General features: G+C 43.8%; 1 protein-coding gene across 1 annotated transcript in view; it reads right to left on the minus strand.

The window, feature by feature from the left end:
• Positions 1-21,891, minus strand: part of RSPO2 (R-spondin 2) — a 162,530-nt gene that overhangs the window by 76,422 nt on the left and 64,217 nt on the right. The window contains exon 2 of the mRNA XM_034763487.1: positions 20,245-20,433. Coding sequence (XP_034619378.1) covers positions 20,245-20,433 — 189 coding nt within the window. The remainder of the gene's footprint in view (positions 1-20,244; positions 20,434-21,891) is intronic.

Here is a 21,891-nt window from a genome sequence, read left to right on the forward strand (position 1 = left end):
GAATCACTTACTTCGTGTCCTCGCAGCACGGGATCGACGGCCGCCACTCCCCCATCGACTCCACTTCTGCCTCTTGCTGTGGTGGAGTTCCAGAGTCGACAGCAGAGCGATCAGGGATCGATTTATCGCATCTATACTAGATACAATAAATCGATCCCCGATAGATTGATCACTACTCGCTGGCAGGTAGTGTAGACGTACCCTGAAGCATTTTGCAGGAGGTTAGTGATATTGTTAACCCTCTAACAGGGAAGCATGGACAATGCTAATTATAGCAAGGGGAAATTGGAAGGGAAAAATAACTTGTATTTTAATTGTATGCTTTGAATGTTGTTTTGATTTTAGCCAAACTGTTCTAGTTAAATTGTCTCAAGTAGTCTGATTCACCAACTTTTCTTTAAATGTAGTAATGGGGAAAGTTTTGTATTTTCTTGAAACAGGGTGTTGTTTAAATCTGTACACTTAACTGAGTGATTGGTTAATGAGTTAGCTGACTGGCTAACAGTGATTTCAGCAGAGGAAGAGTCTGCCTGGATTCCAACTGAAGATTCCTACAAGCAAGTGGAGGGAAGATGTAGTTTTAGACTCAACAGACTGCATAGATTTGGTGATCAAAGACTCTAACTGAGTCTTAGGTGAGCATGTATAACTGTGAAAGTAATGTCTGTGGATTATAAAATAGCCATGGCATGCTTAAAAATTAGATTTTTGTTTGTTTCTTTATCATACCGTTATTTAATTAAATTATTTATTTAGTTCCTTTTGGGACTTGAATATGGGGAGGTTGACCCTGTGCAATCCTTGCTGAAAATCCTTGGAGACTGATCTCTGGTCTCCAGCTACTTTCTATGGGAGTTGGTTTTTTTTTTTAAACCACTGGAGACAGGAAATGAAGTGAACTCTAGCCCACCCAAAGGTTACATATGCAGAGCTCAAAATTAGCTTACTGAGGTCTTCAACATACAATATGTAATAATATAGCTGCCACATGGAAGCAATGGCTCTTCAGGCTCTACCTCTCTTTTACAGATCTGTCTGTCTTAGGCTACATCTACACTATAAGCTAGGGGTGTGATTCCCCTGCTTGTGTACACATACTCATTCTAGCTCTCATAAAGCTAGTGTGTGTATAAATAGCAGTGTAGCTACGGCAGCACTGGTGGTGGTACTGGAGGTACGTCTGAGCCATGCCAAGTAAAACTTGCCTGAAACCCATTGGTATATACTTGGCACAGCTCAGACGTGCATCTACTGCCACTTCCCACGCTACCCTGGCTGCACTGCTATTTATACTCAAACTAGCTAAATGAGAGCTAGCGTGAGTATGCGTACACAGGCAGAGGAATCACATCCATAACTCAGTGTAGACATAGCCTCATGGCTCCCATTACCGTAGTATCTGAGATGCTGAAAATCTTTTAATGTATTTATCCTCACAACTTCCTTGTGAAGTAAGGAAGTGCATCTCCCCATTGTACAGCTGGAACCCTGAGAGACTAAGTGATTTTCCCAAGGTCATGCAGGGAGTCTGTGGCAGAACAGGAAATTGAACATAGGTCTTCCAGATCCCAGGCTAATCCTCTAACCCCTGACCATTCAGTCTCTCTATGTGTGTAGTCTGCTGTTAGTACTGGTCCCAAGGGAACCTCAAAATGACATTCAGATCCTCTGTTTAGATAAAGCCCAAAAGTTTGGGTGCTTACCCAAAATTTAGTTGCCAAAAAGGGGATAGTCAGCTGCCTGCTGTATCATTTCCTCTACTTTTATGCCTGAATGGCTCTCCTAGGGGCCTAGCATCTGTGTATGGGGAGAAGGCTAGGAAGTGATGGCTAGTGAGAACATGTAGCAACTTCCACCCATCAGCCCTGATCCTGACTTAGCTACTCCCTGCAGGAAATGGATTTCCACAGTCTTACTCAGACAAAACTCCTATTAAAGTCAACCTAAATTGGTTCATGTACACAAAAGAAACTTGTGTTTCTTGGTTGGAAGATAACAGAAATATTTATTATTATAACTAATAATGGCAGGAATTTTGTCTGGGTTAAGGACCAGGCCCTTAATACTTAATCTACAATGCACGTGGACTGCAAATTAAGAGCCTGACCCTGCAAAGCCTCTCCCACGTTAGCAAGCACTTTCAAGATGAGGCCATAAGATGACTTGCTTTGATGATAGTCCTGCAACAGTTAATTGCAATGCACATTTGTTATATTCAACATGCATTGCAAATATTTCATTAATTGCAATGCTTGAATCAAATGTCCAGTATGTTTAAATATTCATAAAAACATTTGCTTCTTGCCCACCCACACAAGACAGTTTGAAAGGACATCAAGGTTTTTCCAAATAATTTAGTCCAATGATGAGGTGCAGAACAGAACATGAAAAGAAAAATTAACATCATATGACCCTCCCTCACATCTAAGTGACGCAAATGTACACTTGAAATAATGCATTAACTATTACTTCCAAAACAGAAAGGGAAAAACATGTTTTGAAGTTGATTTCATTTCTAGATGATCTGGTGGTTCCTTCTGGCCTTAAAATTATTTATGTACTGTTGTTTTAAATGAAAAATCACTTGCTAAAAGCACCCTTTGATAAAAGTGTTATATTCTTGCTAGATGAATTTTCACTTCACCTGACTTTATGGAAACTCCCTTAAAAGCTTGCCTGGTTTGGTTTAACAGAACATATGCAAAGAGCATGTTTAAAAAATTAATTAATAATTCTATTCCATTTCAGTTTCTGGATCATAATTCAAAACTCCTATCCTATTTCCATCCTTTCTTTTGCCTTTTTTGGCAGTTCAGAGTCGGTTGGTTTTTTGGGGTTTTTTTTTTGTTTTTTTTTGGTTTGGTTTGAGTTTTTGTTTTATTGTATTACCGCAAAGTCCCCAATGTTATAATTATATTATGGAGGCACCAGTAGCAGCTCCATAGTTAAGGTTGAATTGAGATTTCCACTTAGAGCAGTTCACGTTCTTTTTTTTTCTGATGAAGATGACTGATTCTGATTACCAGACTCTTACCATGTAACCTAGTCCAGATTCAATTTGGGGAGGGGGGAAGGAATAATGAAAAAAACATTTCTGCACTATTTTAAGAGTTCTAAGACCCAGATACTCAGCTGTGTCACGCTGCCACTCAGCACAGTACACTCTCATGAGCCTTAGGATTGCTGGGGGAGAATCCTCACCATAATTTATAATAGCCCCAAAAGGGCCAACAGCAGCCAAGGATCACCAGAGAGTAGTGCACAGTGACCACTCCTCATCCTTGATGCAGCCACAGCACATCCTCTGCACAAGTCGGCTACTAGAGGTCTTGAACCCAGGCCCACCAAGCATGAGCCTTATCTACTGCACTGGCTCATGATAAGGGAATTGCTGTTAATACCCAACCACCAGAAGCTACACTCACTGACTCAGTAGGCTCAAATGACTAACAGCAGACTGATGATTGGACACCAGTGGGTATAAAGCTTCCTGTTCCTGTCCCATCCCTTGTCTGAGTAACTAGTTGCGAGGCCTGTTGCTGCCCAGACCTCTGAGACCTATTCCCATCTTCCTCACCTGGTTCCTGCTCCTTGTTCTTGCTGTCTCGTCTTGCTCCTACTACCACACCTCATCCCAGTTCCTGTCACCATGCCTTGGTCCTGCTTCCTAGCCCTGACTGTACTTGCTGTTTCTGGCTTAGACCCTTGGCATGGCTTCTGACTAACTCTGGCTTTGACCCTTGGTGGGACCATGACCCCGACTTTACTCCTGGCTCCAACCACTTTGTCAGACTGCCCACTTTATGGGCTCTGACAGTTTGCTCAGACCAACCTTGGTCTTCTCTGGGACTCATTATTGAACCCCCAGACCAACTATGGACACCAGTGGGGCTCCCACCCTGCCATCATCCCAGGGCCCTCTGAGTCCTCAGGTGCAGATCACTGCCCTCCAGGCAGAGAACCAGAAACTGAAAAACCCAGTATGACAGTTGCAGATGGGAAATCATTCCTTTCAGGAGCAAGCCACAGCACTCGGAGCAGCTGCGGGTAACCACTCATCATCTCTTATGACACCAACTCAGGAGACAGGCCCCAGAGTTCCTTTGCCAGACAGATATGATGGCACCCTCAGTAATTTTCATGGGTTACTCCTGGGGGAATTCTACACTACTATGCATGCACAGAACTAATATCCCCCGCAGATTTTCTTTGCTTCCCCGCAGAAAAATGACTTTCTGAAGAGAAGCAAAGGGAAGCCAGAAGAGCAATCATAGGATACTCCCCAGCAGTATGTTTTGGGTGTCCAGGGCAGCCGGCAGAGAGGTAAATCACTGTGGGTTAGGGGGCAGGACTGGGAAAGACCCAGCTGGTGCCTCCGACCCTACACCAGGCTCAGCTGCTAGTCCTGCCTGGGCTGGGGAGGATGGGACTTCCTCTTCCCCTGCACGACATCCAGGGCTGTGTCAGACCTACTCCCAGATTTCGCCCCCGGCTGTAGGAAGCTCTGTAAACTGTCCCCACCCCACGCTTCCTGCATCCATCACTCCTCAGCTGCAGGGGGAGGGATCACTGTATAGGGAGCTGCTCCCCCATCTGCTCAACTCCCATGCATCCAGACCCCTCATAACCAGACCCTCCCACCGAGCCTCACCCGCACCCCCGCATCCAGAACCCCCCCGACAAGCCCCACTCCCCCTGCACTTGGACCACCCCAACAAGCTACCCACTCCCAGATCCCCGCCCTACTAAGCCCCAATCATCTTCACCTGGCTCCCCACCCTACTGAGCCCCACTCCCCCAGCATCTGGACCCCCCACTAAGCTCCCCACACCCAGACCCCCCCCACTGAGCCCCAACCACCTTCACCCAGATTGCCCCACACAGAAACCTCTCCACCCATACCTAGATCCCCCCACACTAAGCCCCTCCACACTTGGATCCTGCCTTGCTGAGCCTGCCTGTCCACACCTGGTGCACCTGGCATGGAGGGGCAGGGTCCTGGGGTGTTTTTGGGGCAGGCCCGGTCCTTGTGTTGTGTCAGGGTTAGGTGCAGCCTCACCACTGAGTCCATGTCTTGGGGGCGGGGCGGGGGGGTGGTGAGCTGTATAGTGATCTCACACCTCTGTGCAGCCAGTGGCCTGTGCTCCCCAATGCCATGCCTCCACATTTATTTGACAAATAAAATTTGCTGAATTTTAAAATACTGTGTGCAGAATTTTTAATTTTTTTGGTGCAGAATGCCCTCAGGAGTAATGGATTCATTACCCAGTGCAGACTCCTGTTTATGCTTCAGCCCCAGGAGTACATCACAGAACAAGTTAAGGTGTGGTTAGTACTGAGCTTGCTTACTGGGGAGGTCCTGGCATGGGCCTCTTGCTTTTTTAGAACAGAATCACTTGGTATTGACCAACTGGGACTCATTCTTACAAATGTTTGCCAGTATTTTCACCCTCATAAAGCACACATAGCAGAGACTGCCTTATGAAAGCTTCAGCAAATCCTGAGGTCAGCCCCTTCCTATGTCACCCCATTCAGACATTTGGCCATAGATACCACCTGGAATGATGTGGCACTCCTCCATCAGTTTTGGCTCAGGCTTTGCAAAGAATTAAAAGACAAGCTGGCACAGATGGCCCCACTGACACACACACACCACCAGTTTATAGGTCTTCATGGACCCGTGTATCTGGATAGAAACGTGACTGCACGACCAACAACTGGAATGAAGGAGGAGACCATCCACTTCCAGCATTTAGCCAAAGCTCAGCCCTCAAGGCCAAGCGAGGTTTCCCTGGGTAGAGTCCATACCAGCTGACATATAATGGCCCTGCCTATCCCCAAGTGAATGAGACTAGGAAGACAGGAGAACCTCTGTTTCTATTGTGGAGGAGCAGGGCATGCAGTATGCAAGTATGCAATTCCCCTACTAACCTGATGACAGGGAAGAGGTTAACACCACACCCAGTCGAGTCTGGGTACCATGAGGGAGAAACCCCAAGATTATGCTAACTCAGGAATTCCTCATCCATCTCCAGGTCTCCATCTCCACTGCAGTTGCAGATTGTGCAGTCAGAGCAGGACTTTCCAATATAATAGGCCTTGATTGATTTAGGAACAGGGGACAATTTTATGGATTTTTCTGTGGGCTGGGCCATCAGTCTCCCAATATAACCCAAGGGTAACTGGACCTGGTAGAAACAGTACATGGATCTTGACTGGCATCAGGCCTGGTTACACAGAGACCACACCACTGGAAGTGGTTTCTGGGGATCACCTCAAAGTCCTACAGTTTAACATTATTTCCTCCTAACATTTCACCTTGGACTTTTTAGGGTCACCGCAGCTTATTCTTCACAATCCCCATATTCTGTGGTCTCAATGAGTTACTGCCTTTCCATCAAGCTTCCATAGGGACAATTCCTTTCTCGTTCAAGAACTTGAAACCCTAGAAATAAAGCCAAAGGGTTCCATTCCTGTAACCCAGATGTTTCCCCCACATGGCAGCAACCCTGTTGGACCTAGAAACTCCATCCCGGCACAATAAATCAAATCTTACTGTAAAATACCAAGACTATCATGATATCTTAGAAAAATGGAACACAGACTCAGTACCCCTGCATTTCGTTAACAATTCCCCCATCGACCTTTAGCCCAGAACCAAGTCTGAAGCAGAGTTACCAATGTTAAGGGAGTACCTCCAGGAAAACTTAGCAAAAGGTTTCAGCTGCTGCTCTACCTCCTCTGTACTTTTGGTGAAGAAGAAAAAGACTACAGATAGTGCTTAATTTGTGCCAGGGCTGAGCCCCGGCACCTCTAGGGTTGGCAGTTCATAGCCCCAGCACCTCTGGGCTTGCTGCATCAGTTATGAATGTAAAAAAAATTGCTTGAGTCCTGGCACCTAATTGCTTGAGCCCTGGCACCTCTTTCATTACAAATTAAGCACTGAGTACTGCACCAAATAGCTAAATATAATCAGTATCCCTTACCATTAATCTCACTGCTCCTGGATAGGTATTAACTGGACCTTAGAAGAGCACATACTCTAGTTTGAATCAGGGAGGGAGATGAGAGGAAGACAGCCTTTAGAATGAAGTATGTATACTTTGAGAATTTGGTAATGCCCTTTGGACTCACCAGTGCTCCTGCCACTTTCCAGCATCTGATCAACAACATTTTTCAAGATATCCTAGACCAGTTTGTGGTGGCATATCCAGATGATATCTTAGTCTATTCCAGTAATCAAGCAAAGGGCCTGAGAGGAGACCAGGATCTAATTGCAAAGCTTTTGCCAAATTTAGCATTTTTGGTCCAAGAGTTCCTCTGATCCCACAGACTAAAAGATCACACAAACTTAAGGAACTCAGTTTTAAGATCTCTGACATAGGAGCCTTTCTAAATAAAGCTGGGGGGCAAGTTATTTACATTCTTCATAATTTTTGCCACAGAAGTCAATGGAAAATGATCTTAACTATGGGCTTCCAGACACAGAATGACAACTGCCTGAGGGGTACTAGAGCTGGGAAGAGCAAGAGCACAGAGGTGGCAAGTCCATGGGGAGGTGTAAGGAGCAGAACAGAGGGAATAGTAGGGGAGAAGAGTGGCAGGATAGCCTCATCGAAGGAGAATTGAGAGGGTGGGTCTACACAGCAAAGAAAAACCCATGGCTGGCCTGGGCTGGCTAACTCCAGTTTGCGGGACTCAGGCTGCGGGGCTGTTTCATTGCTATGTAGACTTCCAGGCTCGAGCTGAAGCCTGGGCCCTGGGACCCTGTGGGGTGAGAGCTCAAGCCCAGAAGTCTACACAGCAATGTAACAGCCCCACAGCCGGAGCTCCATGAGCCAGAGTCGGCTGGCACAGGTCTGCCATAGGTTTTTTTTTTTTTTTGCTGTGTAGACATACCCATAGGTGCACTAGCACTTCGCTGTCATCTCCAGCTGACAGACTCACTAAACTTGAGGTGGTGTTGGTTCTATAAGCTAAGGAAGATGTGTGGTAAAGAGGCCTGCCTTCTCAGGAACTTGGGTGAGCAGCCTGTCTGATGTTTGAGAAGTAAGAGGTGCCCCCAGACTCTGCAGGAGGAGTGCGCCACTGCAGTACACCTTACCTAGCTTGTGCAGTAGCACTCCCCTCTGGCACCTCAAAGGATTGAGTGGTTCCCTGCCTCTTCCTCCTCCTGTACTCAGCTCCCCATACCCCACATAGTCCCACCTCACCTCCATGCCCGCCATTTCCTCTAGCCCTGCTCAGCCTCATACCGCCCAGCGATTTCCCCTCCATCCAGGAACCCCTGACGCATCCCTCTCTTGTTCTGCAGTGGCCAGCTGGTCTCCTCTGGTCCACCAAACTTTTATCTTTGGGGGTCATCTGATAATTCAGACCTAGTTACACCAATCTGACCTGGACATATAAAGAAAACTATTTTTTTTAAAGAAAACCTCTACAATTATATAATTATTCATGCTAAGTGTACAACTAGTCACCCACACTTTCAAAGAGAGCTACAGAAGAGCAACAATAGAAGCCTAGAAAGGTTTATCCACCAAGCCCATTTCCAGTCACAGGAATGGTTATAAGATCATAACTTCCATCACTGGGCGTTATTAGGGGAGAGGGGATTAATGATACTGTTGTCTGCCTTGTGAAACTGAGCTGGGCAGAAATTGTCCAGAAATGCATGGAGTCAGGGCCGGCTCCAGGCACCAGCGGAGGAAGCACGTGCCTGGGGCGACACATCCTAAGGGACAGCATTCTATCCATTCTTGGGGCGGCACACTCCGAGCAGCTTTTTTTTTTTTTTTGCTTGGGGTGGCAAAAACGGTAGAGCCAGCCCTGCATGGAGTACCCCATTGCTTAGGCAAAACCAAGTTAGAAAACTTCTCCCTTCATAAAAGCTCTGATATTTTAATTTACAGAGCAGAATTTTTTTAAAAAATCAAACCTAAAAGGGGGAAAAAATCACCACTTCTAACTTCTCCAATGTGAGGTCAAATCACATTGTGCAATCTCTTACTTCATCATGAGATAACTGCAAGGACCTGGAATTCCAGTGGTATGTCTACATTGCAATTAAAAATGGCTGTCCCATGCCAGCTGATTCAGGTTCATGGAGCTTGGCCGGGGGGCCATTTAATTGCAGTCTAGGCTTCCAGGCCCAGTCTGCAGCCCAAGCCCTGGGTCCTTCCCACCTCAGAGGGTTCTAGGATTTAAAGGACCAGATTCTCTGTTGGTATAAATAGGCATAGTTTCATTGACCTCAGTGGTGTTTCACCCATTTATAAGAGCAGAGATTCTGACTCATCTCATTAGGTCAGAATTCTCTCCTTTTTCAAAAGGGAAGAAGCAGCAGAAGGGAAGACGAAATCACAATCAGAGAAGAGCTTGTATACAAAAACTTAAGACTGTCTAACTTTGTAGTACTGTCACAAGGTAAAATTTCAAGAATGGCTATGTGATTTAGGAACCTAAGTCCTGGCTTTCAATGAGATTTATGTTCCTAAGTGCCTAAGTCACTTCTGAAAATAGGACTATGGTGTTTTTGAAAATTTTATCCACAATGCTTTGCATATCAAAATTCATCATTTTTTTCAAAGGTGATAGTGTTTCCTGACAAGTTTCATTCTGTTCCAAATATGGCTGCTTTAGGACAAATTGATCTGCTGCTGTGAGAAATATCCTTAGATCCTGGTTATAAAATATTAGAGTTCAACCTTCATAATCCCATTAACACTGACCTAAATTTTCAGTGTCAGTTTATTTGAAGGCCAGAAAATAAATCCAAGGAGGATAAAATTAATATTTATAGACAATTACATAAATGGGGCATTAAAAAATTGTGGTGAACAAAGGCTATACTAGCAAATCATGCTCAAATTACAGTGGCATTCAAGGGTAAAAAACAAACAGGGGAACCAAAGTGATATTAATAATTTTTTCCGATCTGTTTGATCTTCCTGTCTCTAATACTAAAATGTTTTAAAAGACAACAAGCATTAAGGGACTGATATGTTTGTCATTTTTTAAGACTGAATCAAGAGTGGAGACATTCAAAGTACAAATTCAAATCTTAAGTTAATTCCAGATCCCAGTGCATGGAGTCTGTGTTTTGGTGATCATTTTCTCTAACTTAATTCCGAGCGCTAATTATTTTTCCAATTGAGCAGGCCACGTGGAAATGAAGGGCTAAATGCCAAGCAGCTGCATTTCAACCAAGAGATTGCTTCCTGTTCCTGGGAAGCAAATGATAAGTTTTGGAATTGAAGGGCTGGGAAGTACAGCTCAGAGGATTGTGGGATACTATTTGCAGACTCTCCAGACCCAAGTGTGGTGGCCTGTACCTGAGCTGTAGCTAAAGTTCCCAGGTGTCTGGTTTTTGACTGGAACACCTGGTCGAAAATGGACCCTGGCGGCTCCAGTCAGCACTACTGACCGGGCGGCTAAAAGTCTGTTCAGTGGCACAGCAGAGCTAAACAAGTTTCCTGCCTGCCCTGGCTCTGCGCAGCTCCCGGAAGTGGCCGGGGTGTCCGGCTACTAGGCACAGGGGTGTGCACAGGGGCACCGCATGCTGCATCTGCCCCAAGTGGTGGCACCGCAGCTCCCACGGGCCGGGAACCACAGCCAATGGGAGCTATGGGGCTGGTGCCTGCAGGGGGGGTGGCCACACCTCTGCCTAGGAGCCAGCGGGACATGCCAGCTGCTTCTGGGAGCCGCCTGTGGTCAGTGCCACCCGGAGCCTGCACCCCTCACCTCCTCCCGCACCACAACCTCCTGCTCCAGCTCTGAGCTCCCTCCCGCACACAAACTCCCTCCCAGATCCGGCACCCCACACTCCCGGCCCCAGTCCAGATCCCCCTCCTTCACCCCAAAACCCTCATCCCCAGCCCCACCCCAGATCACACCCCCAGCAGGAGGCCTCATTCCCCCCTCACTCCCCAACCCTCTGCCCCAACTCTGAGCCCCCTCCCATAGCGCAAACCCCTCATCCCTGACCCCCCTGAGCCCGCACCCCCAGCTGGAGCCTGCACCCCCTCCTGCACCCCAACCCCCTGCCCCACCATAGGGCCCCCCACACACACCCAAACTCCCTCCTGGAGCCTGCACCCTGCACCCCCTCCCATGCTTCAAACCCCCCTCAAGCCAGAGCCCCCTCCTGTACCCCAAACCCATCATCCCCGGCCCCACACAAGAGCCCTCACCCCCTCCCACACCCCAACCCCTTGCCCCAGCCAGTGAAAGTGAGTGAGGGTGAGGGAGAGTGAGTGATTAGGGGTGGGGCTTCGGAGAAGGGGCAAGGCAGGGGTGGGGCCTCGGGTCAGGGGCGGACAGGGGGCGGGGCAAGGGTGTTTGGTTTTCTGCAGTCAGAAAGTTTGGAACCCTAGCTGTGTGCATGCTGCAAAATGCCTGGGCTTTGACTTGTGTTACAGAGACCTCAGGCTCTGACCCACCCCCTACCAAGGTCTGCAGACTAATGTCCAGAGGGGTTCCTGGCCTGACTCAGACTAATATCTGTGTGGACAGAAGATGTTTTTGGGTTAAACCTGAGCCAGAGCCTGGGCTTAGTGTGCCCTGTAGACATACCCACAGTGAATGGGGGAAGGGTCACCAAACTCAAGAACAATCATTCCATACAGCTTGTTTGGGAATGCAAAATTAGCTGTATTGTGCTTACAAAAAAACATGGAATAAGCTACAGTCATGCTGGAATATGTTTAGAAATTACAGCGGAATCCAAAGTGCTCTACATAATACAGAGTACTCGAGAGTCCTAAATTTCAAATGCTTTAATCTATATTTGCATTTAGATTTAGAGAGAGAAAGGCCTGCAAATGTAGGTTTCTGTTCTAATGAGCACAGCATGATGAATTTTAAGATCAGAAATTGCTATTTCAATTGTTAAAAATGCTACTTGTAAACAGTCATGCAGCCTCTACCATTTTTCATGAAAGATCTACCTTCTAGGGGAGGGCTGTTGTCATTTTGTTTCCTTTTTAAATGTACATACTGTCACTGAATAGTCAACCCTACCCTCCCTCCATAACAAGGTTACTTTAAAGAAATGTGTGATGAGAAGGCAAAAAAACAGCTGCTGGCCAATCACCACCAATGTTATTAAAAGCTATTCATGGTATTAGCCCACAGCTACATGTGGGAGACAAACAAAAGTAGGGAGTATTTGGGGGAAGGAAGGAAGGGGAGGGAAGGGAGACAGGGAAGTGAAAGAGTATGTGTGAGGGGAGTTGCCTTTGTGGAAGGGACAACATTAAGGAGTGTTTGACAGAAGGCGTAGGGGAAAGAGAATGGGGAGAAAGCGATTGTATGTTTGGCAGAAGGAGGGAGAGAGGCAAGAATAGCAAGTGAGAGACAAAGGGCAGGTCTACACTACAGCTTATGTCAATATAATTTATGTCACTTGGGTGTGAAAAAGGCCCCCTCCTCCTGAGCGACACAAGTTACAGTGACCTAAGCACTGTCCTCACCGGCACTATGTCAGCAGGAGACGTTCTCCCGCCTACATAGCTTCCGCCTCTTGTGGAGGTGGAGTAATTATGCCAATGGGACAGCTCTCTCCCATCAGCATAGAGCGTCTTCACCAGACACGCTACAGCAGCGCAGCTGCATTGGTGCAGTTGTGAATGTTGCGCTTCTAATATATACTAGCCCAGACGACAAGAAATTGGGGAATGAAGGAGAAGCTGATGAGGGGGATGGAGGAGGATTAAGTAGTGTAGCTTTGGGAAGGGAGAGAGGACAAGAAAGGGGAGAGTGCTGTGAGCTTTGGCTGGTTTTGGAGGGAGAGGGAAATGAACGAAAAATAAACTGCAAAGAACAAGGAGCAAAATGAGAACTGGAAAGTTTGGTGAACAGAAAGGAGGTCAGAGGCTGTAGCTCCCCAGCTTAACTTAAATCTCAGGCTAAAAATTTTAAAAGCTGAGGGTCTATTTAAACTCTTAAATAAAAATGGCTTAGGCACCTGCAGCTCATTCTTCAAGATACAAATCTAAACACCCTAAGGGCTGTACAGAAGTCTCTTGTTGAAGAATCTGCAAACCCAGTGGATACATCAGTTTCTGGGGATTAAAATGGACCTACTGCTTCACTGGGAGCAGCTTTAGAAGAATGAGAATTTTGCCATTGTGAGAATTCTTTAACATTTAGTAATATAGCTCTATTATGTTAAAACATGGATTCGTTATTAATAGGCATCTTTTAAACACTTGCCAAGCCACAATAATTATCTTTTCAGACATAAATTAGTATTTTACAAATATACAATGGTCTTCTTAAATCTAAATTGACTACAGATTCAGGAATCTTAATTTAAATCATTGCCAGAATTTTTAGCTTCCAGACAGATCTATGGCAGCCCTACTGAAATGATACAGAGTTAGGCCAATAAGTTACAAAATAAGAAGGACATGTCCAAATGCTTATCATGCTTTTGTTGGGGAAAAAATAAGGCGCCTGCAAAGTAGATTTTATCTAAACCTCAGATTCCTGGCAGTTAAATTTTATTTTCAAAATCCCAAATACTTTTTAGACCACATACTAGACTCGCCTCTTTTCAGTTTTTAAATTAAAGCCATTTTTTTGAATTAAAGAAAACAATAACAAAAGTACCTAAAACTACTTTTTACAAACTTAAAAAACATTGATTTAATTTCAAGTTGACTGCTTCCTCCAACTGGTCACTGTATCTGCTGATGTCTTGCTATGAGTTGTAGTTGCTATATAGATTTCAGGAGAATTTAGTATAGCATTCCATAGGCTATTCTCTATGAGCATTAGCCAAGAAACTTAGCTGTTCTATCTGAAGTAAAATTTTGATATTTTGTAACACAAGCTCATACTGGGAGGCATTTCTTAATATAGTAAATTAACTAGATATATTTATTAAACACTTGTTTATTTTGTGATTGCTCGTTAATGTCTACTCTGTGCTAAACATTATTTTTATTTAAGGCAGATGCGACTGGTGATGATTGTGACAGATATGGACATTTCCTGCAATATCTTTGGGAGATCTTACTATATTAAATGTATGTATCATTGTGGGCTGGGGATTGTACGTAATTCAATGGGGAGGTATGATGGGGTGTTCACAACACACCATCCCGGAATGGGTTAAAGTGTTTCAGAAGGGGTAAAGTACCAGGGGGTAGTCATGCTAGTCTGTATCTACAAAAACAACGAGGAGTCTGGTGGTACCTTAAAGACTAACAGATTTATTTGGGCATAAGTTTTCGTGGGTAAAAACCTCACTTCTTGCATCTGAAGAAGTATGCATCTGAAGAAGTGAGGTTTTTACCCACGAAAGCTTATGCCCAAATAAATCTGTTAGTTTTTAAGGTGCCACCAGACTCCAGACTGTTTCAGAAGGGGTAATTAACCTAGTGGGCTGCATCTGGGGGAAGAGGTAGACTTGACTGACAAGCACTAATTGAAGATGGAGCCCATCTGGGTAGGAATAGGCAGGGCTTGTGTAAAGTCTGAAGGTGAGAGCAGAAGGGGGCTGCAGGGTTGAAATTTGAAGTCACTCTCTGGGCCTAATGAGGAGAGGAGGAAACCCACGGGGCAGGGGAGAAGAAGCCCTGTGATTCTGATCCTGATGGAGGGTTTACCCTGGGGGGAAGGTGGAGAAGAAAGCTCGCAGAAGGAAAAGTAGGAAGAAGCCCAGGTAAATGGCAGAAGGGATTGAGACAGTGCAGATCTTGGCTGCAGATTGTAGGGTCCCTGGGCTGGAACCCAGAGCAGAAGGTGGGTCTGGCTTCCCCTACCAGTCACTGAGAAAATGGCACAGTCTTGACTTGGAAGACTGCCTGGAATGGCACCCAGCCATCTGGTCAGGGGAGACTTTGTTATCCCAGAAGAGGAAAACTGTATAGTGACTTTGCTGGAGGGCCAGGCCATGAAGAGGAAGTACTACTACGCCTAGAGAGCAAGGGGAGCCACTGTGTGAGTGAAGGAGGGGAGTGTCAGACAGGGCAGAGCTAATCTCCAGATGCAGCCACATAGGGTGAGTAGACCATAGACCCTCTGAAAGGGAGAGTGACCACAGATCCTCCAGGAACTAAGAACAGGGGGCGGGGAGGAGAGAGGTTGGTGATTAGACAAATTCACTCAGATTATAACCGCTCCAGAGAAATACCATTACCTGGAGAGGTGTGCACATACCAGTTTAAACAGGATTCTCCAGAGACCAACAAACAAAGAAAGGACTTTTGGATAAACAACCTGACTTTAAACTGATTCAGGGCCTTCTTCCTGATCCAGCAAATGGACAGGACCTTCTGTTCAAGGGGGGAACCCAGTGCTTCCTGGTAGGGGCTGAAAGGCCTTTGGCCTACTGAGGCCCATAAGACTGATGGGTGACCTCTGGTAAGCTTTTATCGTGTGTATAGGAACTATATATCTATATATAAAATGTTTTCTTGGTAATGCTTTCACCTTAAGATTAAATGTGCTTGCTTATAAGGAGCTGTGTGGTAACTTATAACTGCTGGCAATTACAGCTGTTCATAGCCTTCAAAGAGAAAGTGAAGTGCAGATGGTGACCTGTTCAGGCAGTCTGGCTTGCTGGGGATATTACAATGTAGGCCAGGATCTGCTCACCATGGGAAAAACCCATCAGGAGGGAGAGAGATGCAGGTTTCTGACCAAGATAGGTGACCGCTAAGGAACTGGGAACCTACAGGAAATACAGATGCAGTAGCCCTACACTCTGACAATGATGACTTTGGAAATGCTGCTATTTGGCACTTGGTGAGAAGGAACCTGACTTATGAGATGGAAAGAGGAGTTATGTAATATTCTGAGTACCTAGTCAAAGGTGAAGAGAATGGTGAGTCACTACACTCTTGTAAATTCCAAAAACGGAATGGCAAAGGTCTATTTAGGCACAGGTTAAACTAAAAGATTCAAGAGGGGCTTGTCTTAGTCAGCCTAATGTAGAACCAATACACTGAGGTGATGGGTTTCATTTTATTCCCCAGTACAAATAGTAGACTTTCCTGGGAGCTTATTTCCTTCTGAGAGTCTTCTATTCAGAGGTTAGGGAGAAAAACAAAACATCATTCCTCTCTTGGGTATTTTCTTTTCTACAGCAAAGATTACACAGAACCATTCAGCTTTATGTCCTCAATATATTGTTCATTCATACCTCAAATATTCAAGAAAGAATTCATGTCACTTTGAAGTGAGATTAGTTGTCTTTCCCCCCACCAGAAACTCTGTGTCCATTCCTGTACACAAACCATCCTTGAATTACACAACTCACTGTGACCAGAAAAACTTTTTAAAATAGTCTTCCAAGTTCAAAATGCATAAATCAGTTGCATCTAGCAAAGAAAATTAGTCTTGAAATTCACAATTTCCATAATTTTGGAGCTGCTACATTTGGCTGTGGAATTTACAGTGTTATGTTTGGCATTACTGAGGCTTTTAAAACCATGTCAACATTTTCTATAAAAATATGCTCTATTGCTCCTCTAGCATAAATGGGCAAATGTTCCAATAATAAAATATTAAACTGCTTTTGTGCCGATAAAGACATTAATAGGACAGAAATAATTTTAACTAATATAAATCAACCCCTGAAACTCCCACAAGGGATTTTAACCTTGCCAGCATTTTTGATATTTTTAACTGAGAAAATACTATCTGAGCAATAAAACCAAGAGGTGATAGACTCAGAAAGTACATCCTACATGAAGTAAGAAGAATTTTATACTTTTTCTTTATCTTACCTTACTTTGAATACCTCTAAAGAATACAATTGCTAGCTATGTCTCTATGTCTGTCACACAGGATCACCAAACAAAGACAAAGCTGGGGCATAAATATAAATCAGTTGGTGATTTTCTTTAACATAATCTTTGCATAGAAATCACTTGAGAGGAACCAGAATTGGTCTTCAAATACAGCTGCATCATTAATCTCAAGGGGAAGATTTTTCAAAGGTACAAAAGGGCAGTTGGGTGCCCTGGGGTGCTGAAACTAGGGATGCTGGAGGTGCGGCAGCACCCGCTGGCTTGAAGTAATTTCCATCATATACAGGGTTTACAGTTTTGTTCCATGGCTCTCAGCACCCCCACTATACAAATTGTTCCAATACCACTGCAGGCGCCCAACTCTCAATATATAGCAATGGAAGTCAGGCACTTAATTTACATTTGTGCTTTTGAAGAATCTGCCCCATAATTCAGGATTAAGAACATTGCCACAGCTAAAAATTACCTTGTGTACATCATGTAGTGGAAGGAAGTTAAACTAATTTCTCAAGCCAAACTCTACCCACAAACATTTTTTTTCCTTGAAGAAAGTATTGAATGACAGACATATTAACCCTTACCTAACTCAAGAAAGTCATTGCTATTACATTACTGCTGGGAAACAAACTTACATGCCTCACAGTTATGTTAGGACATATTTCCGATAACCACAATGGAAATAGTTTTTGAACAACATGGACACATTTTTACAGCCCAGTTTAAATAAAAAAAGGTTTAAAGTGGATAAATTGCTGAGTTCACAATTAAACTATGCAAATGAAGGCCAAGATCCCAATACACTTTACAAAAGCGATATATAAGATATACACTGGGATCATTTAATCCTCCATGTAGCCACATGGTAAATATTAGGCAGCGCTCAGCAACATTACATAACAGTTGGGAGCAGAAAGTGAAAAATAACATATCCAACTGAAACTGCATAGGGAATTTAGAAAAACAGGCAGAATGTCATTACATGAGTTGGAATCTGGCCAAAGCAGTTAATGCTTCTATTCTTGTGAAAAGTGCCACAGAATGACCTCATGTGGACCTTGAGTTTATGTCTCACCTGAAAGATAGCACCACCTTCTACGAGCATGGTGGACCTCGACACCATACCGCTGCATTAGTTCAGCAATAAGGGACGAGTGCCACGTACTTGGTGACAACCCCATTTCAAGAAGCACAAAAGGTTTTTCTTAGTGGTTTGGTGACCTAATTCTGGTTAGACTGCAATCTGACAGAATCAAAAACACAAGGCAGTAGTGGAAGCAATGTACACATTGACAGACTTGATGGCCAAACTGTATAACAGCCTAGCATAAGCATATAGAGAATCTACATCAATACCCACAACTAGCAGATAGCGGTGGAATTACTTGTGCCCATGTATTTAAAATACACTAGTGTTTCCAAGCCCAAACATGCAAATCTGAATCGCATATCAGTGGTCACCTGAATTTTGTGTGGGAACAAATAGCAGGGATGAGAAAAAGGACATGTCTATCTTCAAAAAGGGGTGAGGGAGAGGATCCAGGGAAATATAGACCAGTTATCCTAACTTTGATATCTGAAAAGATAGTGGAGCAAATTATTAAGCAAAAAATTTGTAAGCACCTAGAGGATAATAGGGTTTAAGTAATAGCTAACATGGATTTGTCAAGAACAAATCATACCAAACCAACCTAATTTTCTTCCTTGACAGGGTTACTGACCTAGTGGATAGGGGGCAGACTGTAGATGTGATATATCTTGATTTTAGTACAGCTTTTGACATAGTCCCACATGACAGTCTCATAAGCAACTTGGGAAATGTGAATGAGATGAAATTACAATAAGCTGAATATACAAAGACTATACTCAAAGTAGTTATCAATGGTTTGCTATCAATCTGGGGGAACAGATCTAGTAGGGCACTGCTCAGGTCAGTTCTGGGCCCACTACAATATTTTCATTCATGGACTTGGATAATAGAGTAGAGAGTATGCTTATAAAATCTGCTGATGAAACCAAGCTGGGAGGGGTTGCTAGCGATTTGGGGAACAGGATTAAAATTCAAAATGACCTTGGCAAACAAGAGAATTGGTCTGAAATCAACAAGATGGAAAAAGTCAGTAAAGACAAGTGCAAAGTACTACACTTAGGAAGAAAAAATTAAATGCACAAATACACAATGAGGGATACTGGGTAGGCAGTAGTAATGCTGAAAAAGATCTGAGGTTTATAGTGGATTACAAATTGAATATGAGTCAACAACATGATACAGTTGCAAAAAGCCTAATATCATTCTAGGATGTATTAATAGCAGTGTTGTATGTAAGACATGGGAGGTAATTGTCCTTCTCTGCTTGGCACTGATAATGCCTCTGCTGGAGTACTGTGACTAGTTCTATGTGCCACACTTTAAGAAAGATATGAACAAATTGGAGAGAGTCCAGAGGAGAGGAAAAAAATGACAAAAGGTTAGAAAACCTGACTTGTGAGGAAAGATGTAAAAAAATTGGGCATGTTAAGTCTTAAGAAAGGAAGACTGTGGGAGGACCTGACAACTGTTTTCAAATATTTTAAGGGCTGTTATAAAAAGGATGGGGATCAATTGTTCTTTATATCCACTGAAGGTAGCTTAATCTGCAGCAAGAGAGATTTACATTAGATATTAGGAAAAACTAACTATAAGAGTTAGGCCTATGACAGGACTCCAAGGGAGGTTGAGGAGTCCATTATTGGAGATTTAAGAACGAGTTAGACAAACACTTGTCAGGGATGATCTAGGTATAGTTGGTCTTGCCTCAGCTCAGAGGTCTGGATGACATGACCGCTCAAGGTCCCTTCCAGTCATATGATTGGTCCATTAATGGCTATTAGCCAGGATGGGTAAGGAATGGTGTCCCTAAGCTCTGTTTGTCAGAGGGTGGAGATGGATGGCAGGAAATAGATCACTTGATCATTACCGGTTAGGTTCACTCCCTCTGGGGCATCTGGCATTGGCCACTGTCGGTAGACAGGATACTGGGCTGGATGGACCTTTGGTCTGACCCAGTATGACCGTTCTTATGTTCTTATGATACTATTATATCTGTTCTGCCCACCAGTCTACATGTACATATCCTAGGCTAGAAAGTACATGAGGCATTACTAAATTAATTCTTAGTCCTTTTAAATGTATTAAGAAGTTGCTCATTAAAATGAGAAATGTTTAGATCCACATTATCTCATTCTTTCTCTGTGCATCCCCCAACTAAGGGAACAAAAAGGTAATAATTCACTGGGCAACAGTGCACTGATTGTGCTGAATGGTGTACATCTTGGTATGAGTTAACTGAGGATTCCTTTAGGAAAGAATGTTTATGATGATCTTGAGACATCTGTGAAAATATCATTGTTATATTTTGCAATACATCATCTTAAAAATTGAGTCACCCATGAATGAACTATGGTCTATCAATAAAACAGTCATAAAGATAGAACAGAAACTTACTTGAACATCTGTTCATATCTGGCGCTCGGAGTCCATAGTACCCTGATGGGCAAGAATGCAAGCATTCTCCATATTGCCTCATTCCTTCTCGTCGAAGAAAGAAAAACAATTTATGCTGGCATCTGATGCACCCATTATCCTTTGAGCAAGACAAACAACCTTTGCAAATTGGATTTGGTCCATAGCTAGCTGCAAAATAAAACAATAAATTTTAATAGTTTTGGAAATGGTTTTGCTGGAAAACACACACAAAAATGTTGTTTATCTACTGCATCAATACAAGTAGTTTGGGAAGGAAAAAAACTTACAATAGGGTGTGCAGATCTTAACACATCTGCAGTGGAAAATGAAGTGTCTGTCTAACTTATACTTATTAGAAATGCAATCTCCTTTTTTGTTTACAGTAGTGTGTGATTCTATTTGATAAACTTACACACCAGATTAATGAAATGCATGATTTTACATGCAACTAGAGCCCAAGAGAAATCAAATTAGTCACAGTAGCACAAGTAAAATCCATGGACCACAATATAGCTTCAACCTGAGCATGCAAGCCCGTGAGAGCAGCAGCGCAGAGCAGAAGACTGGTATCCTAAAACAGAGACACACAGAGTTCATCCTGCAGGACTTCTGCAAGTGCCATTTCCTCTAGAAATCTAGCTCTAATGCCAATGCAATATTTTTAAAAGGACACAGATGCCAATGTTCTGACGGGCATTTATATGACTCATGAAAATGTCCATATTGAGGGCACTGAAGTCCTCCATCCAGACAACAGGTACAGTACAGACAATGGCAGTGCAAGCTTCCCCACATAATCTGTCTTGCTTGAAGAGGCCAACTCTTGGGGTACAAAGGTAGCGCAGTTTCTGTGAAGTCACTTCTTGGTCTCTCTGATGAAAATCTCAACAATAGTTTCATTCGTGGCCAGTTGTGATGGAGCTTTTGAGTCATGAATATGTTAGAACATAATAACGGCCATACTGGGTCAGCCCAAAAGTCCATCTAACCCAGTAGCCTCTCTTCTGACAGTGGCCAATGCCAGGTGCTTCAGAGGAAATGAACAATACAGGTAATCATCAAGTGATCCATCCCCGTCACCCATTCCCAACTTCTGGCAAACAGTCTAGGAACACCATCTCTGCCCACCCTGGTTAACAGGCATTGATGGACCTATCCTCCATGAACTTATCTAGTTCTTTTTTTAACCCTGTTACAGTCTTGGCCTTCAAAACATCCTCTGGCAAAGAGTTCCATAGGTTGACTGTGCATTGAATGAAGCTGTACTTGCTTTTATTTGTTTTACACCTGCTGCCTATTTATTTCATTTGGTGACCCCTAGTTTTTCTGTTATGAGAAGGAATAAATAACACTTCCTTGTTTCTTTCTCCACATAAGTCATGATTTTACAGACCTCTATTATATCCCCCCCCCTTAGTCATGTCTTTTCCAAGCTGAAAAGTCCCAGTCTTATTAATCTCTCCTCATATGGCAGCCATTCCATACCCCTAATCATTTTTGTTGTCCTTTTCTGTACCTTTTCCAATTCAAATACATCTTTTTTGAGATGGGGTGACCAAATCTGCACACAGTATTCAAGATGTTGGCATAGTATACATTTATATAGAAGTAATATATTATCTGTCA

The sequence above is a fragment of the Trachemys scripta genome, chromosome 2 (genome assembly GCF_013100865.1).
Source record: "Trachemys scripta elegans isolate TJP31775 chromosome 2, CAS_Tse_1.0, whole genome shotgun sequence".
Lineage (NCBI taxonomy): Eukaryota > Metazoa > Chordata > Testudines > Emydidae > Trachemys > Trachemys scripta.